We start from the raw sequence: 25,005 nt of genomic DNA, 5'->3' as shown, positions 1-25,005 counted from the left end.
TGTACTTATATTATATATTTATATTCCTGCAAACATATTCTTCACTCAGTGCTCACCATGCTGACTGACATGTTTTTACTTTTTACTTTGCGCTTAAAGATGAAAAATATAAGCCACAATTGATCCTGTGCTTATTTTGTTATCCACATATCTGTTAGTAGGCATTTCTCTTTCTCGTTGACGTAATCTGTCAGTTTTGAGACTTATTTCAAAATAAATGACGAATGTTTCGTTCTCTTCCTCCCTGTTAATCGCGATATATTTTTATTCTCGTCAAACTAAAAAGCGGAACAAGAACTTGTCACTTCCTTTTATCCTCTCAGCAGATGAAAGGATAAACAGAAATTCAATAAGACTTGAAACTAGCTTTCTTTGAAAACCCGTTGTCCGAGGCTTATCACTGACGCTTGGCTTCAGTTCAGAGCCGCACACGCGTCTGTTTTTAATTATTTTGAAAGCTGCCGAGTGGATCAACAGTGAGCAGACATGGAAGCTGTAGTTGGATTGTTTTTGATGATGTTTGGAATCTGTCATGGTGAGCTGTTCAAATTTTCTCATGTAGTCCTTCGTTAATACTTCGTTTTGTAGTCAAAGTGTTGTTGTTGTTGTTGTTTTAAATCAGCCACGGGATCCTGTACAATCAGTTAAAAAAGTCTGATATTGCAACAGTGCTGGATATTGTTGTAGTCTAAACACCCCCGTCCCCTCCCTGTACACACCCCGTGGGGTAAATATTATTTTGATTATTGGCGATGCTGCTTTGAGAAACGTGAAGTTCGAGACAGCGAGAACCACAGTCACATGTCTTCCAGGCAGTGGTGTGTCTAGAAAATTTTTGTTGGGGGGGCAGGTAGATGCACAGACTTGGAGAAGGGTGGCAGATGTAATTGGCAGATAATGTTAAAAAAATATCTTAACAACTGTTAACCATAATTCAATAACCCTATAAACCTAATAACCGAACGCACTTTTAACTCTTATTAGAATGAGATTTTAACCACTACGGTGCAAAGGTTTTAGATACTGCATTGATAAAGTACAAGAGATACAATCAGTGCTTTGTTGGTGTTTATTCAGCATTCAAGTACAGCAATATTTGCATAGTATTTTTACTGACATATAGCGCACATATGTTTTGGGCAAAAACAGTTTTGAATTTTAAAATACGAACATTTTTAACATACAATTTGCAAATTAGCCAATGCCAATGCAAAACTTTATCTGCCTATTAAAAAAAGAAGATAATCTTCTCACAAACTGGTGTTTGATTTTGAAAAGGAAAAAAGTGGGGAAACAAATGAAAAGACTAACATTTGAATGAAACCTGAAAGCAAGTAAATACTTTCTATGCTGCTCTATACATTTTACGTCAGATAAAACTTTTGTTTGCAAGATTCAGATAATTATTCAATAAGAGCTAGATATTTTAAATGAGAATAAGAAAGAAAAGTATTTCTTTGTGCCCCCCTTTCCCTGTTAATGCCCCACCTGGCCCCCTGGCAAAACTTTCCTAGAGAATGAGAGAAGAAGAGGCAGCTGTGCAGCGTAAACACACAGAATAACTCCAGCTTTGTGTCTTTTTTTCATTCTAGCTGAAGTACGGGACAAACTGCGTCTCTTCTCAGCTTAATACGAAATGCGTAATATTACCGTTCCATTTTTTAAGGAGCCGTTGGCAACTCTACTAACTAACCAGCGGAGGCGTCACCCAGAGGGGAGCCATTGAAATGTGGGGTGAAGAATGTGAGAGGGGTCGTTGATGATTTTGGCTGCCTGTCTAAGGGCCTGTTGGCTGAAAACCTGTGCCAGATTTTTGACAGGCAGGCCAATGATTTTAGAGCACACTGATGCAGTGTGCTGCAGTCTGTATAGCAGCAATCTTCCACTCTTGCTAATTAATCAACCATAGAGAGACAGAATTTTCATTCATTAGAAATCCTGATACTTAGCCTCATCCACCCTAATTGTCAAAACTCTCATAAATCAGTTGTTAAACTCACAACACATAAATTATTTGTTATTATCTATCATCCACATAGCCCTTACTCAGAGTTTCTGATTTAGTGCTCAGTTCAGATAAAATAATTATTGTGGGTGATCTTGACATCCTTGCAGATGCTGAAAGTAGATATAGTTATGACCGTTGAGCTGATTAATTTATATTTGAATAATAATTTTTTTAAAATTTATTTTGTTTGTAGAAAAGCTAATTCAACTTTTGCGAGATCTCGCAAAAGTTGATATTGGCTCGGTTTACAAGACATCACATATTCGCAAAAGTGCTCCGACGTTTTAGGAGATGTATGAAACTTTTGCGAGATCCCGAGTTTGTTTTGCGAGATCTTGCAAAAGTCCGTCTTAATTTTTTTTTCTCCCATGTCCGCTGCGGGGCTCCGAACTATTTACATTTTAAATGGGTCTAGCTTAAGTAACACAATAGGTCATGATGTTATGATGATAGGGCAACATCAGCAGTAACAGTTACCTGAAACATCAAATTATTTTATTATTTGGACATAAATTATGAATTTATATAATTATAAAAAAAAAAGCACAGTTGACTAACTGTGCTCATTCACTTTGTGTGACCTGAGATAGGTCGCACTATTTCTGTTTCAGATAAACATTTGGAAATGCTGCCATAAATGTTCTGGTGGCGACTAAACACAGAAATGAGTGATATCTTTTCTTTAATTCATTATTATTATTATTTACAGGTGTGGAAAGTTACTGTGATGGCAGACCAGATGGAGCTCATTGTTATGGAACTTTGGGAGGAACTTTGGACATCAAACTGACGGACAGCACCTCAGAAATATTCAGATTCCAACTATTAAAAAATACATCAGTAATAAAATTCAGGAGAAGCAACAGTTCTAGATATAATACGACAGATGAAAGATTTCTGTTTTATCCCAGTAATGGAACACTTAGGATAAATAACCTGAGCAGTACAGACAGCGGTAAATATAACTTTTCAACCTTTAATTCAGATGGAAAAATATCAGCTGAGCGGACTTTACAAATTTTTATTCAAGGTAATTTTTCCCTGTATTACTAGATCGAAATTTAACATTGTTCTACTAATCCATATGCATATTTACAGTGTGTAAAAAGAAGTTTTGAACACAACACCAATTTTCTAAGTAAATCTAATTTTAAAAGTGGTATTGACATAAAATTCTCACCGGATGTCAGTAACAACCTGTCCAATCCACACACGTAAAAAAAAACAAACCACAGATGTCCATTAATTATGTTATGTGTAATATTGAGAAATGACAAAGGGAAAAAGGTGCAAAAAAGCATTGAAAATCATGACACCAGCTGAGATCTGTCAGCAATAATAAAGCAGTCCTGTCACTTAGTGCAAATTAATTTTAGGTGGTTCAGTTCCAACTGCTAACCAATAAAAAGGTGTCTTGTTACCAAGGTGTCACACAAGAAATCTCTCATAATGGGTAAAACAAATGAGCAAGACCTTCACAACCTTATTTTTTAAAATAAAACATACTGATAGCATTGGTTACAGACAAAAATGTAAACTACTGAAGTTTACTGATCTCTGTTGAAGCCATAATCCTGAAGTGGAAAGAAAATAAGTTCACCTGGAAGATTTCAGACAGAGGAGTGAAAAGAATAATCCTTTGAGTTCTGATAGCTGGCCCTTCTCATAGGACCAGTTGAGGAGAGCTACAGAAAGACTTGGGATCAGCAGGTACAATTGTTTAAAACGATAAGTAATGCACTCAACCACCATGGCCTGTATGTGCACTCACCATGCAAGATTGCATTGCTGAAGAAGCGTGTTTAAGTTTACTAAACAAAATTTAGACAAGCCTGTGAAATACTGGGAAAATATGTCTGGTCAGATGAAACCAAAAATGAACTCTTTGGATACCATAATATATGCCATGTTTGAAGATCAAAAGGCACTGCATATCACCCCCAAAACACCATATCAACAGTGAAGTTTGGAGGTGAGAACATCATGGTGTGGAGCTGTTGTTCAGCATACGGGACTGGCATGCTGGAAAATGCACCAAGACATTTTTGACAAAATCTGCTGCCATCTACCAGGATGATGACGATGAAACGAGGGTGGACGTTTCAGCAAGAGAATGATCCCAAACACAAAGCCACGGAAAATCTAGAGTGGCCCAGCCAATCACTTGACCTGAATCACTTTGAAAATCTATGGAAAGAAATAAAGCTCAGAGATCATAGAATAGGGAGATTCTTGTGTGGAAGAATTGGCAAAATCACTCATGAGCAAGCATGCAACTGGTTTCTCCATACAGGACGCACCAACAAAGGCTTTTGTACAAAGTAGTAAATTCGGTAAGTGTGTTTTCTCTGTGTCATTTCTCTTTATTAAACATATCCTAATTTATGGAAATCTGTGGTTTGATTTCTTTGCGTGTGTGGATTGGACGGGCTTGTCACTGACATCTGGTGAGAATTTCACGGCAATAGTGCTAGAAATATATTACAAAAACTGGTCACTTATTCAATAAATAAATAATCTCTCTGTCTTCTCTATCTTATCTATGATAAATGTAGTTTGTGCTTTTGCTGTTCTTCATTAGAGGCTATAAAGTATGTCCAAGATTGTGTTTTAGCGTCAAAAGTCATCTGTTTGTGTTTCTCTTGGCTCCTGTGTCCTTTTATTTTTAGAAGGAGGTATTTTGCCAGTGATCTGTGGTGTTCTCTCAGCACTGGTGATTTTCTTAGTTGTGGGTGTAGCTGTCATCTGTTTTGAGAGGAGAAAAAACAAAACAAAAAAAGGTACAAAACTTGCTTTTCAATCACCTCACTCAGCCTTTTGCTCTTCTTGTAGATATACAGAATCACATTATGCTTCTTTTTTGAAGACACTTTTTTGCTTTCTTGCTAATGATTTCTTCATAATGTTATAATTTCATTGAAATATGTTGGTATTGCTAACCAGTCAGCTCTACTGCAGTAAAAACATGATCAAAACAGGTCAGAACAGCATGTTTCACAAAAACTATTACCCTAATGAGTCACTGATGTTAATTTTATCTTGCTTCTATGCAGAGGAAGATGACCAGGAAGTAATGTACGCTGATGTTAGGATCAGGCAGCAGCAGGAGAAGCAAGTGAAGGGAAGAGAAGAGGAAGTGGAGTATGGCCAAGTGAAGCTTTCACAGTGACCTTATCAGACTGAACCAACGTGATGATTGTACAGAAAGATTGTTTGTGTCGCAAAATCCTTAAAATCAGGTGATTTAGATGGTCTGTGCATTTATACAGACTGCACCACTAAATGCCCACAGAGGGAGGAAGTGATGCTAAATCCCTAAACATCTTTTCTATCACAAAACGATTTTCTTTGCTTCATCTTTACTTTTGTATTATAACAGAGCATAAATTCATCATTTAAATGGAAATAATTCAAGTAAGAACACTGAAGTTTTGTATGAATTAAAGTGGAGCAACAGCTTTGAGCATGACAACACATCCAGATGTTACAGTTACAGAATATGAGAAAACCTTTTGTTTCGTGTTACTTGGTTTCATCAATGATTAATACTTTTTACTCTGTAAACAAAGACACACCACCTTTTTATTAAAGACAATTCAGATTTATTTATATAGAACTAAATCATAAAATATCAAAAAACCCTACAATAATACAGATATGAGCACGGCCAATTACTTGTTATAGTGACAATAATACCATATTGATAATGTTTTGTCATCAGTCTGGGATCTACATATGTGTTCGTTAGTGTTATGGTGTAAAAATCTCTTTATGCTAAATCAAAAATATAGTATTGTGAATAATGCTTCTATTATGCTAAAGATGTTTTTTGTTTTATTTTAATTGACTGGGTTTTTTTATATATTTTGCTTCTCTATAGTTACACAGTCACAACATATTTGTAACATTGATTTTTGTGCATTTGGTGATTTACAGAAATTGCCATGGTCCCTGGGTCTCTGTATTGAAGTTTGGATTTTAGGTTATCTTTGGATTAGGTTTCCGTTATTTTTACTATTTAGTTTTCTGTTCACATAATAGTTTATTCCTTTGTCTGTATATGTTTTTTTTTCTAGCCTTTTCGTTTGTGCCATCGGTTCTTGGCTCTGATGACTTTAAATTTAGTTAGTTCCCCTTTCCAGTGTGTTCCTCCTTCTGTCTTATCTCTGTCCTTTTCTTTCAGTGTTTCCTCATTTCTGTCGACATCTCTCATGCTGTTTTCTTGTCTGCTTCCTCTAGTTACGCTCTTGTTTAACCGTTTAAAGACAAACTGCATCATGTTCAGTTTTTTTAAGAGTTTCTGAGACTTCAACATCATCAGTTTGTTTTTTTGATTCAGGCTTAAAGAGTTCAGTTCAGTTCATGTTCAGTTTTTCTTGATGAGGTTTTTTAGCTTTTCTTCCTGGCTTTGCTCTCACTGATCACCTGATTATCAGCCCATCTGTCTCCTTTTCTCTGACTAACTGATACTTTGACATGACTAAATGATGTAATTACTTTGTTTCTTATCTCTTTAGAGTCTGTTTCACTTACATGTTTTATCACCGTTAATGATTTACTCTTTTAGAAATAATTACACTTCTAAAATGTCAGTTGAATTGCCTTTTTTGTTATGATAAAATAATAATAAATAATTATTAAAGTTTCAGTGAGTAATCTCTATAATTTTTATGGTAAGCTGTGTGGAAGACAGGGGTCGGAGACTGAACACTTAACTAAAGATGGCAGCTTTATTGCTGGAAAAAATGAACTAAAACAACATCAAGGCTGAAAGAAACAAACAAAAGCTAAACTAAACCCAAGGATCTTGAATTTGACAACTAACGACTTGATGTGACTGGAGAACGTAGCACTAACACAACACCACATAGGAAAAATGGAGAACACGACAAAGAACAGAGGGAGACTGGTGACATGATATATTGTCATCCTTTTACAACAACATGAATGTACTATTGCTGTGTGGTTTATTACTATTACTGAAGGTTACTCGCCACCAAGCTAACATTGTTAGCTAGTGTCAGCTGAGGTTAGTTCATAAACTGCAGACTGTTAAACTTGATGGAAGCATTAACAAGAGTTTTTAAATCTGAGAGTCTTTAAATCTAGCTGAGATTGCTCAGCTGAGCAGAGAGACCGATCTTATCAGGGCTCAACTCAGCCAGGCAAAGGGCCTCGGGTCAGGGGTCAGAGAATCGCTCGACAGTGGCAATGAGAGAAGAGGGTTGAGCTGCAGAGAGTAACACCTCAGAGCGCTGCAGAGAGCAGGATGTCTGGGTCCAGCTGTAAAGAGAGGCGGAGCCAGCATGTGTGGACTCCTGAAGAACAACAGCTGACTCAACAGGTAAGATTTAAGGGGTTGTTTGAAGCTCTCTGAGAGCAGCTCACCTTTTAGAAGTGGAGTAGTGGCTGCTCTTATCCTCCCTTCATAGCGTGATGCGACAGGTGTGTCGAGGAATGAACTGCGCTGAGCCTTTAGGTGTTCTCCTCATTCAGATATAGTAATGATTCACATGCAGTGTGTGTCTTGTTTTTTGCTGGGGTTTTTTTTTTTTTTGCTTAGGCAACATCACTCAACACTTTCAGTGCAAACAGAGTGGAGCAATGCCTCCTGGAGCTGAACAGGCAGAGCGCTGCAGCCCAAGGTCAACTGCTGGAAATAATCGAGCAACAGAAGCGAAGTGTTTCAGCCAGAGTCTCTCCCACTGTCTCCCCGATCCCAGCTTCTGCCTTCTGCCCGAATCCAGAATCCAGTGGGTAAAAGCAACATGTCGCTGTCTGTCTGGAGCACACATGACAGTTTAAAATCATTACACCTCATCTTTTGCAGCGGAACGCCTGCAGGCATCAGAGCGGGAGCTCCAGTCACACAGTGGTGGCGGTGAGGGTGAGAGGAGGTGAGTATCAGATCGGCTCAGAGAGGGATGTTATGACAAAGAACAGTAAGGTTATTTTCCAGCACCTTAAACAGACACAAGGTGATGATGTCAGGAAGAAGAACTGACTGAAGATCACATGATGTAGGTGATTAATTATCTTTGCTGCAGGTTTGCTGGCTCTGATGCATCTTCTTACAGTTTTGGAAGAGAAACTAGGGATGGCAAAACACAGGTACACGCACGCACGCACGCACGCACGCACGCACGCACGCACGCACGCACAACAGAAATGTTACCAAATAATAATTAACTCACCTCTGTTTTTTGTAGTTCCACTTGCCTTCTTATGAATCCTACAAGACACTGTTCTTTATATAGAGATCATTAAATACTGATCAGATATCAGTATTTGATGAAAGGTCTGCCCCTCACAAACTCCTCCCAGCTGACCCAGTTATAATGAGTTTGGTGGTAAAGATGTGTCGATAAAAATTATGAACCAAAATTTTTATCCGTATTCTGTTTACATTTAAAAAATATTGCTTATAGCACCATTTAATCTATTTAATAGCAGTATTTCAAAGCCCGAACTTATTTCAACATGAAATGCTATCACATATAGATTGTCTGCAGTCCAAAATCCAGTGTAACCTAAATTTGTTCCAGTATTATTCTTAAAGTGGTTTTAGCTGCAACACAAACAGTAAAGGCTTTAGAGTGAAAGTTGCTTATTTTTCTGGAATTGAAAACTCAGTTTCTATCTTTAGGGTTAAGACTGGAGTAAAGCCGTATCCACGCTGTACTGTTTAATCAATGCTTCTCTTGGGCACTTCAATCAGGCCGGTGTGAGAACACTCCTTCCACATCACTACAAACACACGGACTTTGCAACAAAAAAGTTTTTTTGCTCTGCTCCTCCCAAACTCCTCCCAATAACTGAGATGTCATATAAGATGTATAAGGAGTGTACATGAGTTTCAAATGAGTAATAAAAAAAACAAAAGTCAAAGTAGAATGGCTACACCACATGATTTCCCAGAAACCATGTGACTTAAGTTTCACCTTACTCATAAGCTCATTTATACCAACACGTATAAGTTTGTCTCCACCTGCTGGGCGGTGGCGTGTTTAGAGTGGAGGATGTAGTTGCAGCTGTCCTGCAGGAGGAGGTGGTGCAGGACAAGCAGAGCAGCAGATTTGTGAGTGTTTTGGACTTGAATTAAAAAGACCAAGACGTGCTGATGAGGCTGCTGTGTGAAGTAGAGACAGGTATAAGGATGTGTATAAAGATTGGGTCTCGCTGTATTGCTCAGGCTGTGCTACAGCATCTATTCACAGGTGCGATCCCACTACTGAGCGACACAGGGGCTTTGACCTGCTCCGTCTCCGACCTGGGCACCCCTCCTTAGGTGACCTGGTGGTCCCGGGCTCCCCCAGGATCACCATATCGATGCCAAACTTAGTGCAGACACCCGATCGACATAGCCTGCTGCAGCTCAGATCTCCTGAGCTCAAATGATCCTCCAACCTCAGCCTCCCGGTAGCTTGGATTACAGGCACACGCCACCGCACCCAGCGAGAAGCACTTAGGTTAACAGGGCTTTTAACCATGTCTGAGGTGACATCATGACACTAACCTGCTGCCCATCATTAGCAAAGTCGTAATGATGGGCAGCAAAGATGAGGAATGAATGGTGCACAGTTGTTATATGCAAGTTTTTAGAAAGCTCGTGGTTAACCCTAGAGGATTTTGTCACAATATCAAGAAGAGTAACGCTTCAATGTCAGAAGTGGGATTCAAACCCATGCCTCCAGGGGAGACTGCAACCTGAACACAGCACCTTAGACTGCTCAGCCATTCTGACATTGCAGTGTCAGTTTGGTGGAGGTTACCACTGTTAGATACTTTGGAAGAAACAAACATTATCCATCTCATAACACATATAGCAGCTGTTCAGCCATGGAAACGTAGTGCGAATAATCTACAATGTCATCCATATTGATCATTTGGCTGAATACTTTTAGGCAGGTTGCCATGACCTGACAGTTCACACACTTTCGCATCGGTTCCATGGTGTAATGGTTAGCACTCTGGACTTTGAATCCAGCGATCCGAGTTCAAGTCTCGGTGGGACCTGCTAGTTGGGAGGTGAAACCATACTGCATGTCACGTAATGATAACTTGTGCAGGTTTTTGGTCGCCAAGCGGTCTAAGGCACTGCATTCAGGTCGCAGTCTTCTCTGGAGGCTTTTGTTTGAATATAGCAGCTATTCAGCCATGTAAACACATACTACGAAGCTCGTGGCGCCCACTTTCTGTGCTGACTTTGAGGTCGGAAGAGGTTTGGAGCTGTGCAGTTAGAGAGTCAGCAGAGTGTTTGTGACTTTTGCGCACAAGCGCACCTCAGCACTCGGATACTCCAATCTGTAACTTTGTGTGGGTTGTAACTGAATTTCAGACAGCTCTTTAGTACCACATAGTGACTGACAAGTGAAGGACCTCTTTAGTGATTGACAAGTGTTTTGTAAAGGCAGACGTCATGATTAGCTGCTTGATTTTATACACCTCTGACTGAAAGCACAATGTGCTAGAGAAGACATGCACTATGGTTTCATATCCCAAAAGCAAATCCCACTGGATTCGCTGGATTCAGAGTGCTAACCATTGCACCGTGGAACCACGACAAATCATATCAGCATTATTGTCGTAGTATTTTTAAATGGCTGTACAAGAAAAAGAACGCCAGATGCATTGGCTGCATTTTAAGATTAATAGTCGTATAAAACTTTGTTGTTCACAAAATTTGTAAACTTATGGACAAAATCTTTGCATACGTTTTAAAAATGCACAATTTCTATTTGCATTTCAAGTTATGAAGATAATTTACTAAACATGTCTGTGGTTTTTACAGTAAGAAGAAAATATTACTACTACTAGGATTTTATGTTCTTGTGTGATTTCAGATCAGTTGTGTTAATACAGTATGTCAATGAAAAAATAACTGTAAATTCAGACACGTGAGGTTGTGCTGAAAAGAATGATACCAAGCAAGGCAAGGTAAAAAAAACAAAAAAAAAACAAACAAACATTTACACAGTAAACATCTGAAATGATGACAGCCTTTCATATTTTAATACCATCACATGGGAAGGACCAGTCCTTATTTTGGGATAGTTGGAGTAAAAGATAAAGATTGTTTCAACTTGCTGAAAGTTTTGACTTCACAAAATCAGGTTTTTAGCACATCAGTGTCAGTGTGAACAAATCCACTCTCTAGTGAATTTTATTACAATTATCTAGAATGTTGTTACACTGTGCATGATTACAAAATCCACTGCTGTCAGGGATGAACAGTGCACAACTCTCATAGTTGCCAGTTTCAAGTGTATTTTGTCACAACAGTAAGAAGTCTCCAAAGGTTGATTCTGTTCATCTGGATGTAGCGTTTTCAGTGGGAGAAACGTCTCGTCACTCATCCAAGTGACTTCTTCAGTCTCAGCTGACTGCAGGTTTCCCCAATCTTATAAACAGTATATTTGCATAATGACTGAAAGCAGCCCCCTGAAGGAACAGTGGGCTCGGAGGTCAGTTCCTTCATCATGATTATGCAAATTCTCATGACCATTGATCAAAGACCCATGAGTACCAGTAAGAAAGAAGTGCAAAAAGTCAATTGTCAGAAGTGGGATTCGAACCCACGCCTCCAGGGGAGACTGCGACCTGAACGCAGCGCCTTAGACCGCTCGGCCATCCTGACATATTGAAACTTACTACTAGTTGAATAATCCTGCGCAGTTGCTGATTTCCATTTGACATACTTGTATGTTAAGTGCATGTAATAAACAAAAACAAATAAAAAATAATTACAAAGAAAATATATTGATTTTAAAGTTTGTGTTAAATGTTGTAAGTCAGATCGAAATAGAAAGATCAGGTGTGGGTGGACAGGAATGATTCGATGTCAACAACTTGATTGGACGGCCAAAGTGTGAAATGTGACGTCCTGTGAGGGAAGCGTGAAAAAGCGTGAGCAGGTATAAAAATTAGGTAAAAAAAAGACATTCTGGGTTCTTCCATTTTGTCTTTTGCGAGATGAGCAGTTGGGAAGGTTGGATCTAAGAGGTTCACAGTTGAAAGTTCAAGCTGAGACGCTAGAGGGGGAACCGCAGCCCAACTGGTTTCAAATGAATGCCCAGCTGCTTTCCTGTTGGGTGATTTTCATCAACACAGAACACGGGGATAAATGCATTTTTGGTTCCATCCTCTCTCCTCACCAATAAAATAAGAATAAAATCTGTATTAGCTCAACGTGGTTTAGTCAGATAAGTGTTGTTTACATACATAATTGTTTGGCGACCATAAACATGCACGTGTTATCATCAAATTTTCATCTCATGCTGCTGTTACACATGCTACAGATTTAAAACAAGTGGGGCTTAAAACTTTACTTTGGAAGACATAAATATTATACTTCACAAAACACATAGCTGCTGTTCAGCCATGGAAACCAATACCACGATGTTCATGCTTGTTTGTTTTTTGATGTTAAAGACAGAGGAGGTTTAGTTGGCTGTACAGTTGTTGAGTCAGCAGCGTGTTTGTGACTTTTACTCTGTAACTTTGTGTGGTGTGCAACTGAATTTCACACAGCTCTTTAGTACTACTCTTTAGTGATTGACAAGTGTTTTGTAAAGGCATGGTTTGCTGCTTGATTTTATACAGCGTTCACTGAAAACACAATTCATACAGAAATTCAAAGTGCCAGAGAAGATATGTAGTATGGTTTCACCTCGCAAATATCAGGTCCCACCGAGATTTGAACTCGGATCGCTGGATTCAGAGTCCAGAGTGCTAACCATTACACCATGGAACCCCTGTTGTAGTGGCTATACTGTCAGGTCGTGGCAACCTGTCAAAAAGTATTCTGAATTAAGTAAGAACGGTTCCATGTAAACCCATGTCGGAGGTGGATCAGATGAGAAATAGTATATCATCATGTGCAATTGTGCAGCCCAATAGTCCAACTGAAAGTTAGGACCCTTAAGCCCACCCCTGTCAAATGGCAGATATAATAGAATTAACCGAAGCCGATGGTGATGATTTTGCCAAATAAAATTGGTAATAATTTTCTTTAAGTTAAAAAAAAGACCTACAGGTACTAGTAGAGGAATATTCTGAAATAAGAAGAGGATTTCAGGGAGTACGCTCATCTTCACAATAATATGATATGGGTCGATTTGCCTACCTATCTACAACCTCTGCCGAAGCGGATGGCACAACACAGAAGAGCACAGAAGAGGTCAAGGCCCAGCCAAAAGTGAGTTTCAACAATGAGATGGGATTCATGATAAAAAATGAAAAATGTCAATGTGATGACATCCAAAGAGGGAGCTCGCAGTTCCCAGTTTTCATGCTGATGTTAAAGTCAGAGGAGGTTGAGAGATGTGGAGTCAGTGAGTCAGGAGAGTGTTTGTGACTATTACGCACAAGCACAACTCAGCACTCAGACACCCCACCGTGTAACTTTGTGTGGTGTACAACTGAATTTCAGACCGCTCTTTAGCACCACATAGTGATTGACAAGTATTTGTAAAGGCAGACGTCATGTTTAGCTGCTTGATTTTATACACCTCTCACTGAAAACACAATTGTAGCACAGTTCTGGTGTGCCAGAGAAGACATGCAGAATGGTTTCATCTCCAAAAAGCAGGTCTCACCAATTTTTGAATTCAGATCACTGGATTCTAGGTCCACAGTGCTAACCATTACACCATGGAAGCACTACTGAACAAAAAAGGTATGACTACCAGATTGTTGCACTGTGACAGCACCATACCAGATGGAAACCAGAAAAAGAAAATGTGGGATAAAATAAGACAGATTATAGTTACTAAATGACTACAAATCACTTCAAATTTGAAAAAGGAAAGAAAATTAAAAGCAAAAAACAAATACATAAGAGAACAAAAGAAAAGAAAGACTAGCTCATAAGAGGGAAAAATTGATTGAAATGATCAAAAACCTCACCTTATGATAGTTCTTGTTTTGAATACAATATTTGAGCGAGCTGACTGGAATTTTCTCGATACTGTTAGATAATAATCATATATTGTTATATTTGTGTCTTTAAAAAAGATAATTCCTCAGTGGACAGTTAACTCCTGATAAACCTTTTTACAAGACAGTCATTCAAATCTGTGGTTATAACTTATAACACTTTAGTGTACTACTTAAACACTAAAGTGGGCCTCACATGAGATGTCAGTGCCAGCACCCTCTTCGTTGTAAATGTTAAATTCACCTTGAAGAGGTGATTGATCAGAAATAAAAACGTACACTACTTTAAAATGATGGTTCCCTCTAAAAGGATAAAGTCAAGCACCCATACCCCCACTTTAGGCATCAAAAGTTACATTTTTCCTTTAACACTGAAGACTCACAGATTTTACCAGGTCTTTACACACACACACACACACACACACACACACACACACACACACACACACACACACACACACACACACTCTCACATCTTTCAAGGCCAATTCTACACAGGTTGTCAGCTAGGCCCGAGTTAGGTCTGTATCTTAAAAATTATTTTAGTTGTTTATATTTTAGTTCTTATCTTATCAAACTCAGACATTAATAAAAAACATCACCATAGACATTTTCACTACTCAAACTTCACTACTACAGAGCAGTACATTTAGGTCAGGGGAACAATATCCCCAAATGATCACCTTCTGTCACCAGTTTTAGCTCACCTTTTTATATAAATAAATACATATTATTATATTATAATATATTATACATATATTTGTTTATGGGCAACATGGTGGTTATCACTGTTGCCTCACAACAAGAAGGTCCTGTGTTTAATTCCACCATCAGGCTGAGATCTTTCTGAGTGGAGTTCAAAAAGAATTTCTGTTACTACTGAGGCCCACCTGCTTTACCTTTGTGGCCCACCAGGCCCCCCCACACCACTCTTTGGGAATCACTGTGGTAGATGTTTACTATTTACACTTAGCTATCATATGACTATTTAGTATTATTTTCTCCTTTTGGCTGCTCTCTTTAGTCACAAAAGATCATCTTCCTCCATCTCACCCCATCCCTGTAACATCTGTCACACGATCCCTGTGTATATCGTCTTCCTCTACAAACATGAACCTACTCTGAGGTCTTCCTCTTTTTCTCCTGCTTGGTAGCTCCTTATCTTTGTCCATTGTATCCACTAGCCCTATTCTGGACATGTCCAAACGATCTCAGTCTCTTTAACTTTGTCTCCAAACTGGACAGTCTAAGGTGTCCAAATGAGAGACTCATTTCTAATCCTGTCCATTCTGGTCACTGCCAATGGAAATCTTAACATATTAAACTCTGTCACCTCCAACTCTGCGTCTTTTATTTTTGTTATTGCCAGTCTCCAAATCATACATCATAGTAGGTCTCACTACAACCTTATAAACCTTCCTTTTTGCTGCTATTTACAAATAACCCCACACAGTCATGTCCACCCACTCCACTTGGCCTGCATGCTTTGCCTGTTTGCTTTGGATGATTGACCTGAGACATTTAAACTACTTCACCTTCATTACCTGTACTTGTTGCAGTGTCACTGTTACCCATTTACACACATTTAGTCTGTCTTGCTTCTACTGACTTTTCATTCCTCTTCTCTTTAGAGAAAACCTCCACTTTTCCAGGCTGACTGTTCCCTACTCTCTAAACAGATCAAAATGTCATCTGCGAACAACATAAATCCACAGAGACTCCTGCCTGACCTCATCTATCAACCTGTGTATCACCTTCACAAATAGGTGGCTCCCATCTGATCCCTGATGCAATCCCACCCCTACCTTGAACCCATCTATCTCATCACCTGCACACCTGCACACCACGCTCTTGCTTTCTTTATCCATCGCATCACCCTCTCATAATCACATATTTGTATGCCACTTTTGACTTCCTCCTGCAATACCGCAGTTCTTTTCTTAGCACCCTATTGTTGTGATATTTTGATACCATGGTAGCATTTACAGGATATTGTTTTATAGTGATATTATACAGGAAAACTGTTACTCAATAAGGCCCATTTACTAGTTGTTTTTCTCTTTCTCTGTGACCCAAGAATTAATGTGTAAGAATCACAGGCTGGTACCTCAAGGTCGAAAACACCACAGAGACCACTTCCTTACTCCCATCCTCCCTTCTTTATCTCTTAGAAAAAGGCTTGTTAAAGGCCAGGTGGTTTGTTTCAGAATTCACTAATGAAAGAACTCTGTATTCTATGTCTAGGAGTGTATTTCGCTGGGATAATCATAAATTGTAGCTGAACTGATAAACTATACAAAGGATACTTCTTTGCTCAGAGGGCAGGAAGACGCTTCCTTATTTGGTCTGTACCAGTTTGAACTGAGAATCTGCTGAGACACGAACCTTTTTCCTCTATATAAACTGTTGTATGACAAATAAACTTTGAGTTGGTTTGGGAAGGCAACCTGAAGCAGTCTGTGTTTCCTTGTTCTCCCAAGCTACTCCCAACGTCGTAACTAACCTGCTGAACGGCATACCTGTGTTACTTTGAATAATTTTGAATCTTATAGGGTAAAGACAAAACTCTGCTTATGGGTGCCCACGCCTCGGAGGTAAACCCGATCCACGGATGACCCGGGACGGAGATTTCTTTCACCTATCATATGCTTTCTCTAGATATTCAAATAAACAGTGGAACTCCTTCTGACCTTCTTTATACCGCTTCAACACTCTCAAAGCAAACATCTATAGTGCTCTTTCTTTGCATGAAGTCATAATGCTGTTCACTGATTGTCACCTCTCCTCTTAACCTAGCTTCAACAACTCTTTCTCATATCTTCATGGTATGGCTCATGAACTTTATTTGGAAAATAGAATACAACAGAACAGAATAGAATAGCTCTTGGTTAACTCCTGCAAATTGTATATTTACATTTTATGCTGAATATATGTTGAACTGGTTATTTTGTGGCATTGCACTGTGGCAGAGTAAAAACTTATGAGATGCCCAACTAATGCCAACATGTACATTCTGATGGACGTGTGCGCATGGATGTAGTTGTCACTTCTATTTTTAGGGCAGAATAAGAAGATGTATACAAAATAAAAGTCAAAGTAGACTCACTGACTATAAAAGCCCTGCACCACACACAGTTCCATCTCTGCTCTGTAAAGCAGGAAGTACCAATGCATGGGTCTTTTTTTTTGGCTGATGAGCTTTTCTCACTTGTAGCTCAGTGCTTACATACTACCTTAGCCTGTGCTGCTCTGTGCATCTATTTAACTGTAAGTAAACTATTTACATTCATCTTTACCTTGATTAAACAATAGTTTACCTGATTCTTCTTATATTCATGTTCATCATCACTCCTCATGCTAAAGGCCTGCTAATTAGCCTGAGGCTAATTAGAAAAGTGAAGATCTGTAATGTTTGCTTCCATCGCACAATCACGTCATGTTAATTTATTTATTGATTATTGTTGTTTATTATTTAGTTGTGTAGCTGAGATTCTCATATTGAATTCAGCCTCCTTTGGTAGACAAAAGGCTTCTTTGTTTGTTGGTCAGCATTGCCTCACCGTTTCATATTGTGCTCATGATTTGCATCCTTTTAGTAAGCTGCTTTTTCATAGGTTGTTTATATTTTATTCTTTCTACGCCAATTTGTTTCCTTCCTTTCAGAAAGCAAACTCTGCAAACTTACAAACATAAAATGATGTCTCTCTTGGACACCCTGTAAAGACTCTTAAGCAATAAAGCTCTCCCCACAGGAACAACTGTTTGTGACTTAACGTGTCACTTCAGATGTTGCATGTTCTTTCTCAAAAGTACATGTGAAGAAAGTATGTGTGCCTGACACACTTTTGAAAGTGTGTTTTGTCTAGATTTCGTTTTGCGTATAAAAGTGAGGGGGAAATTGTTTATTTGCATTTGATGGATATTTCTTGAAATCAGGTCACTACAAAACGCAAACAACTCATCTGAGTCTTTTTGTTGGCAAGCAGAAGTGAAAGTTGATTTCCTAAATTTGAAAATAACTAAATATATCATCTCCCGTTGACTGTTTCCTGTCAGTTAGGACTCAGGTTTGCAGCAGATTTACACCCAGATTTGTACATAATTTTCTAGAAGCTTGGAAAGATTAAAACCACACCGTGGATGAATGATGAGCATGGAACAGTTTTTTTTTATCATTGTGCTACTAGCAGGAGGAACTCAAGGTAAGATTGTCCTCATAAAGAAGCCAAACATTCACATTTGTAGTGTGAATAATTTCACCTCATGTTCTATTAAATGCATCTTCTCCAGCTCTCTTTCCAGTTGATGCGACCACATGTGACCTCAGGACGAACACATGTCCATGCTCTCCTCTTCTTGAAGGAACTGTGTATATCCAAGTAATGACTGATGCTAGTGGCCGTGAAATGAAGTGTTTGAAGGTGCTTCCCAATGAGACAAAAACTGTGTTCAGTCTGAAGAAAGAAAAAATAATGACAGACAAGGAATTTAACAACAGACTCACGTTTATAATCAAGAACGGGACACTCAAGATCACAAACCTGAAGAAGAATGATTCAGGTCAATACAGCATTGAGATCTTTAATTCAAATGGAGTCCAAGAGAAAAACATTAATTTCACCCTGGATGTTAAAGACAACAGCAAAGTTGAAAGCAAGTTATGTAAGTTACTCTTTATTGCCTAGTTTTTATGTTATTATAAAGTTAATTACAAATGTAAGCATCATGTGGCAGTAGAACTGTTAAACACAGTAAACATCACTTGTGCAACAAATGATAGAAGCTAGAATGGGGGAAAAACATATGGAAAGAAAGATGGAAATGTACAGTGAACAGAATAGAACAGAGTATATGTTGATGCAGTATTTGTCTCTCTATTGGTATTTGTGGTCATTTAGCCACACATGGGCTGCTATTCATTTTTATGATTTAATCATCTTTTATTACCCAGTAACTACCACCTAAACTCTAAAGGCACACTGAAACTTTCCACTTGGTCACTGATTATTATTAGTTGCATTAAATGAGAACATTAAGCTGTGAAGAAGAAATATTTTAGCAGATGCGGTTTTGTGGCAGGAAATTTGCCCTTGTTCAGCACAAGTTTTCAGTGTGGCTTTTCTTCAGTGTGTAACACTACCAGCTCTGGTGTGGTATGGTCAGGTTTAGTGAAAGATAAAAAAAAGAATAATATTTATCTATCTACCAATTTCCTTCACAATGTGCTTCACAAAAAGAATGAAAAGAATAAAAGATAAGAACATGTGTGAATCAGAAAGTGTTAACATGCAAAGGCTATGGAAGAAACAAAGCTGAAGTTCTTAATACTTGTATGGAGGTCACTTAATGAAGTATTAAATAACATGTAATAATGTTAACTATTAGTTATATAGTAGTGAATCCTCAACCCCATAACAAGCTGACTTGTTTCATACGAGTATTAAGATCTTCCTTGTTGCAAATGCAGTTACATTTGCTTTAACATAAATTACTTCATAACTTGGTTAATAAATGGTAAACTTATAGTTAAATACTTTTAACTATTTTATTTTTTAATAAAATTATAATGTGTAAAAATATGTTAATTTTTTATGAAATTATCTGAATTGTTATTGTAAAGTAATAGTAACTTTAAAACAATGCTAATCAGCTCTGTCTAGAGCATCTATAAATATTATAGATGTTTGTAGAGCTCATGGATAGTGTCATGTGGTGTTTGTGAAGGACCCAAAGCACAGGCATTGGCTGATGTGTGAGTGAGCTTTATTGAAGGAGAATGACATACAACCAATAGCGAGGGTGGTGAGAAACAGAACTAAGAAATGAGGAAACTGCACACAGGAGGGAGACACAGCTGAACCTAATGAATCTGATGAGACAGGGAGGATGCAAACTGAATACACTGACACAGACCTTCACAATAAAACACGGGCCTTACACAGAGGGAACACACCAGCAGGGAATGACAAGACACAGAGCAGAGGGAGCACAGGATAACATGAGGTGCAACAGGGCCAAAACCTAGGACCTACAAATAGAAACTCAAAACATAGACAGCCATAACATGGAAAATAGATACTAAACAACTCCACATACTGGGCCACAGACCCAGGACTCTGACAGGTAGACCGGCAGGGAGGAGGTGGAACCTGGAGGGCAATGCAACACGTTTGAGTGTTTTCCCCCATCGTTCCAGTCTTCTTTCACCACCTCTTTATTTAGTTTAGTCACTAAAGTTACTTGATTAGTTTTAGAAAAAGATTGACGTGAAATACATCAACTCACATCCCTACATCTTAAGAAACAAGGCTTAAGGGTACCCAGTGTGTGGGGGTTGTGCCCAAACGTTTATATATTTACAGTTAGTTAACCATAATAATACCAAAGTCTTACCAAAGTTACGCTTGAATAAATTGTAAGTACTGTACTTATAATTATCACTGTGTTCTCTTCTCTCAGCACACAGTTTTCCTTACCTGAGGCTAGTCTTTGCTGCACTGGGATCTCCCCTGATAGCAGTGTCATGCTGTGTTGTGTATCGGGAACTGAAGCATCTTAAGAAGACTTCTAACAAGGCGGCCCATGATCAAAAGAGGTTAATAAACAATTACATAATTCCAGTGAATACCATCATTTGATGGGTAATTGTAAAAGTCTTTGTTTTGCTATAATTGTTTTTTCTTTCTTTCACAGCCTCAGGTTTGAAACAGAGAATATAAACCTTAAGTGTGAGTCTGAGCTTTAGTGAACTGACCTCTTTCATAATCAGCACTGGACACTGAACTGAGGATCAATGAAATAAAAATAAAAAGGAAATTCAAAAACAACAATCAGGAGTATGTCTGTGTAGGTTCTCAGTCATCCAGGTCATGGTAATCTAAGGAGCTTGGCTTGAAAGCAACTGGACTTCGCTGAGTTTCTTGAAGACGCTTCACCTCTCATCCGACAAACCTCTTCAGTTCTGAAACCAAATGGTGGAGTGTTTCACTTAAGAAGGTCTTTGACCCACTAATAATCATGTCCGTCATCATATGACCCAAGGTGTAAGTCATTACCATTACAACACCAAGTGTCTGCCACCTACAACCCAGTTTTTAGATCCTTTCCCAGGTTCCTCAATCCCTGCTTTGTCAAGTGATGGGTCACATAATAGTTTTAGGTAAGGGCTTAGGGTGGTTTCACTCAAAACCTCTGGTGGTAAGGACTCATGCTTTGTTTTTTTAAACACCTTGGCTCATTGTATTGTATTGTATTGTATTGTATTGTTAAATACAATTATTTTAAAGGATCATACATTTATATCTTACTTTAACACTGAGTTTAGATACTTCTTGTCTATTAATCTGCAGTCAACAAATGACTCCGCCTTACTGTGGGAAACTATTAAAGCGTACACTAGAGGGATTCTTATTTCTTACTCAACCAGTAAGCGGCAGCAAAAAGTGAGGAAGCAGAATCAGTTAATGGTAGAACTTAAAACAAAAGAAAGGACTTATGCTGACTCCCCAACCCCAGCTTTACTACAAGAGATTTCTGCAGTCAGATCAACTTTAGATAGCCTTTTTATGCAAGATGAAGAGCTTAACCTTACGTTTACTAGACAAAGATTTTATGAACATGGAAACAAACCGGGAAAATACTTGGCATGCCTTACCAAGAAAAGATCTCAAACACAATTTATTACAGTTATTTGTGATGCTCAGAATGAGCGCGTATATGATAGTAAAACTATAAATAGCATTTTTAAAGAATTTTATTGTAGACTATATACATCTGAACAATCAGTTAATGCACTGGAATTAATGGAGGATTTCTTCTCCAGGCTTAGTCTGCCTACTATAACAAATAAACAACAGACTACCCTTAATGCTCCCATTTCTAGAGAGGAAGTACTAAACGCTATAAAAACTTTAAAGAACGGCAAAGCCCCAGGACCTGATGGTTTTTGTAGTGAATTCTATAAAGAATTTAGTGAGCTGTTAATAGACCCCTTACTTAATATGTTTAATTACTCGTTCTTGCATAATAGATTACCTCAGACTCTAAGGGAAGCTAATATCTCTCTTATTTTGAAAAAGGGGAAGTGCGCAGAGTCTTGCTCCTCTTATAGACCGATAGCTCTTCTAAATGTGGACCGGAAGATACTTTCTAAAATATTAGCTACTCGACTCGAAATTCTTTTGCCTGTAATTATTAAAGAAGATCAAACAGGCTTTATAAAAGGCCGTAATTCTCGTAATAATGTCAGACGCCTTCTCAATCTAATTCAGGCTGCTCAGCAAAGGAACATAGGCGGTTTGGTGCTCTCTCTGGATGCTGAAAAGGCTTTCGACCGTATAGAATGGACCTACTTATTTTATACTTTAAATAAATTCAGTCTTGGTGATAATTTCATTAAGTGGGTAAAAATTTTGTATGATAATCCCCAGGCGTCCATCTTGTCTAATGGATTGAAATCAGATAGTTTCCCATTGTATAGAGGAACGAGGCAAGGCTGCCCACTGTCACCTCTTTTGTTTGCCATGGCTATCGAACCATTAGCCGAGGCTATAAGGACGGCATCTGATGTACGGGGTTTGCAAATCGATTATGAGCATAAGATCAGTTTATATGCAGACGATGTTTTAATATTTATTTCTGATCCAGAGACATCAGTACCGGCTTTACTTAACATTATTGATACATTTAGTCAATTTTCTGGCTATAAAGTAAATTTGACTAAGTCAGAGGCTATGCCAATTGGGAGCTTTAATTCAGTGCCAACTAGACCGTTTTCTTTCCCCTTCAAATGGTCCCCCACAGGTTTTGTATACTTAGGGATATTTATAACTCCAGAATTTAAAGAAATGTATAAAGCAAATTTTCCCCCTCTGTTCGAGAAGGTAAAGCAAGATTTGGAGAGATGGAATTCCCTACCTGTTTCTTGGCTAGGACGTATAGCTTTGATTAAGATGAATATTTTACCTCGATTGTTATATCCTGTCCAAATGATTCCGGTTATATTTTCAAATAGAGTGATGAAGGATCTGAATAGTTGGCTAAGCTCTTTTATATGGAGCAAACGTAGACCAAAACTTAAGATGGCTACACTGCAGCTCCCAGGTTCAGTAGGAGGTCTAGATTTACCAAATGTTAGAACATATCAATTGAGTACTCACATGAGTTATATTCATGACTGGGTCACAAATAATTCACACTCTATCTGGTTGGGGATTGAAACCTCTCTTTCAAAGTATCCATTAAGGGACCTATTGTTTTTTAAGAACTTTAAAGATATTAGATTGAGCTGTGATAATCCAGTCACACTTAATACACTTAAGGCCTGGCGGTCAGTATGTCGAATTGAGGGAAGGTTGAAGCTAACATCTATGTTTACTCCTATTGTGAATAATCTTGACTTTCAACCGGGGATGTTTGATATAGGTTTTAAGGAATGGAAGAACAAAGGAATTCAGAGACTGAGGGACTTATTCTCCGATAATGTAGTTATGCCATTTGACCAAATGGTTGAGAAATATTCTCTCCCCAAGCATGACTTTTTCCGTTACTTACAGATAAGGCATTATATTTTGCATAGTACTAACTTTAGTGAGAGTCATGAAGTCTCTCCTGTTGAAAAATTATTATTTTTAACAGACAAAGAGGTACCTGTGAAGATATTTTATAAGGCTTTATATTCTGTACTCTCAGGGACGTCACAGAGGCTTAAAGGCAAATGGGAAAAGGAATTAGGTATAGTAATTGATGATGAGGAGTGGGAAGATGTCTGGAGTTACGCCAAATCAATATCAGTTTGTAATCGTACCAAAGCAATACAGTTAAAAATTATACACAGAATGCACATATCTATGTTTCGCAGACATCAATATAATCCTACCCTTTCACCCATGTGCCTCAAATGTAAGACAGTAATTGGTACCCTAACTCACAGCTTCTGGTCATGTTTGAAATTGCAAGAATATTGGTCTAATGTGCTATTTGAAATGGAGAAGAATTTTGGTTGTGAATTGGAGATGGATCCTCTGTCTCTCATACTGGGCCTCCCCAGCCGGCGATTAATATCCAAGAATAATAGGAGATTGTACTGTGTTCTCACCTATGCGGCAAGGAAGAATATACTACTCCAATGGATTTATGAAAAAGTACCAACTATTAAAGGTTGGCAAAGAGTAGTGTTGGATCTAGTGCCACTGGAATATCTTACATGTATACTGCATTCAAAAACAGATCAATTCTTTAAGGTGTGGGAACCATACTTGAACTATGTGGAACCTGATGTTTCTAATATTATGTTACAAGGATTCTCTTGAGTGTTTAAACTGTAATGGAACTGAGCTGTTTTTTTATTTTTTTATTTTTTTTTATTTTATTTTTTTGTGTTTAGTTATCAGTTTGTTGTTTGTTTTATGTTTGTTTGTCTGTTTGTTTATTTTTTGGTTTTGAATTGTACACTGTATTATGTTATGTAATTATGTACTATTTGTGAAAATAAAAAGTTAAAAGGGAAAAAACAAAAAACAAAACAAAAAAAAAAACCGGTGTGACAAAGTGAAGTAGGCTAAAAAATCTGAAAAAGCATGCCTAAAAAAAAACAAAAAAAAAAAAACAAAAAAAAAACAAAACACCTTGGCTCATGCAATGAAGCACACGATCAATCGTGGGTCAATGACGCTCATAAGGGACAACTCCTACCAGGGTTTAAACACTTGGGACTCTCCACCATTTGTTTTTAGAAGTGAAGATGCCTCTTGGACCAGAGATGAAACATTTTCATGAAACTTAAAGAAGTCCAGTTGCTTTCTTTTCCAAGCTGCTTAAACATCAGGAGGTGACTGTGGAAGTTTCATATTGTATGTGTTTAATGTTGAAAAAGACTTGAAAACAATACAAATTTTATGCTTGTAGCTATGTGATCATATTTTACAGGCCACATAAGAATATAGAGTCATGTATATTATGTTGATTCAAAGTTCCTTAAAAGCAATAAAAACACTGTAAATGAATGGGAAAAGTATTTTTCAGTGAGTAAGTAGGCATTTTTTAAAAAAATATTTCACTCT

General features: G+C 38.0%; 2 protein-coding genes and 4 non-coding genes across 6 annotated transcripts; 3 read left to right on the top strand and 3 right to left on the bottom strand.

Annotated features, from left to right (window-relative positions):
• Positions 1–330: 330 nt before the first annotated feature.
• LOC146582254 (uncharacterized) lies at positions 331–6,656 on the top strand. Its single transcript, XM_085293339.1, has 4 exons — positions 331–535; positions 2,718–3,038; positions 4,678–4,788; positions 5,062–6,656. The coding sequence occupies exons 1-4, from the start codon at positions 487–489 to the stop codon at positions 5,175–5,177; spliced, it is 597 nt and encodes a 198-aa protein (XP_085149465.1). The 5' UTR covers positions 331–486; the 3' UTR covers positions 5,178–6,656.
• Positions 6,657–9,171: 2,515 nt separating this feature from the next.
• Positions 9,172–9,464, bottom strand: LOC146582253 (signal recognition particle RNA). Its single transcript, XR_014888944.1, has one exon.
• Positions 9,465–9,952: 488 nt separating this feature from the next.
• Positions 9,953–10,024, top strand: trnaq-uug (transfer RNA glutamine (anticodon UUG)). Its single transcript has one exon. It is a non-coding gene; the product is annotated as a tRNA-Gln (tRNA).
• A 1,538-nt stretch (positions 10,025–11,562) lies between these two features.
• On the bottom strand, positions 11,563–11,645 carry trnal-cag (transfer RNA leucine (anticodon CAG)). Its single transcript has one exon. It is a non-coding gene; the product is annotated as a tRNA-Leu (tRNA).
• Positions 11,646–12,689: 1,044 nt separating this feature from the next.
• On the bottom strand, positions 12,690–12,761 carry trnaq-cug (transfer RNA glutamine (anticodon CUG)). The gene has a single exon. It is a non-coding gene; the product is annotated as a tRNA-Gln (tRNA).
• A 4,407-nt stretch (positions 12,762–17,168) lies between these two features.
• LOC146582249 (uncharacterized) lies at positions 17,169–21,172 on the top strand. Its single transcript, XM_085293298.1, has 5 exons — positions 17,169–17,212; positions 18,002–18,147; positions 18,236–18,607; positions 20,405–20,540; positions 20,639–21,172. Exons 2-5 carry the CDS (start codon positions 18,090–18,092, stop codon positions 20,688–20,690), a joined length of 618 nt encoding a protein of 205 aa, XP_085149424.1. The 5' UTR covers positions 17,169–17,212; positions 18,002–18,089; the 3' UTR covers positions 20,691–21,172.
• Positions 21,173–25,005: the final 3,833 nt, after the last annotated feature.

This window comes from Mchenga conophoros, linkage group LG2, assembly GCF_057382185.1.
Source record: "Mchenga conophoros isolate Kocher_MC1m ecotype Shallow Benthic linkage group LG2, M_conophoros_male_GT1.1, whole genome shotgun sequence".
Lineage (NCBI taxonomy): Eukaryota > Metazoa > Chordata > Actinopteri > Cichliformes > Cichlidae > Mchenga > Mchenga conophoros.
This window is presented reverse-complemented; position numbering and strand designations above follow the sequence as displayed.

What these genes read in the sequence shown, in the direction of transcription:
- LOC146582254 (XM_085293339.1), top strand. Translation starts at nt 487, where the DNA reads ATGGAAGCTGTAGTTGGATTGTTTTTGATGATGTTTGGAATCTGTCAT. An exon ending in TTTACAAATTTTTATTCAAG is followed by an intron (nt 3,039 to 4,677) that starts GTAATTTTTCCC and finishes TTTTATTTTTAG; the next exon opens with AAGGAGGTATTTTGCCAGTG. An exon ending in AAAAAACAAAACAAAAAAAG is followed by an intron (nt 4,789 to 5,061) that starts GTACAAAACTTG and finishes GCTTCTATGCAG; the next exon opens with AGGAAGATGACCAGGAAGTA.
- LOC146582249 (XM_085293298.1), top strand. Translation starts at nt 18,090, where the DNA reads ATGATGAGCATGGAACAGTTTTTTTTTATCATTGTGCTACTAGCAGGA. An exon ending in ACTAGCAGGAGGAACTCAAG is followed by an intron (nt 18,148 to 18,235) that starts GTAAGATTGTCC and finishes CATCTTCTCCAG; the next exon opens with CTCTCTTTCCAGTTGATGCG. An exon ending in CAAAGTTGAAAGCAAGTTAT is followed by an intron (nt 18,608 to 20,404) that starts GTAAGTTACTCT and finishes CTCTTCTCTCAG; the next exon opens with CACACAGTTTTCCTTACCTG.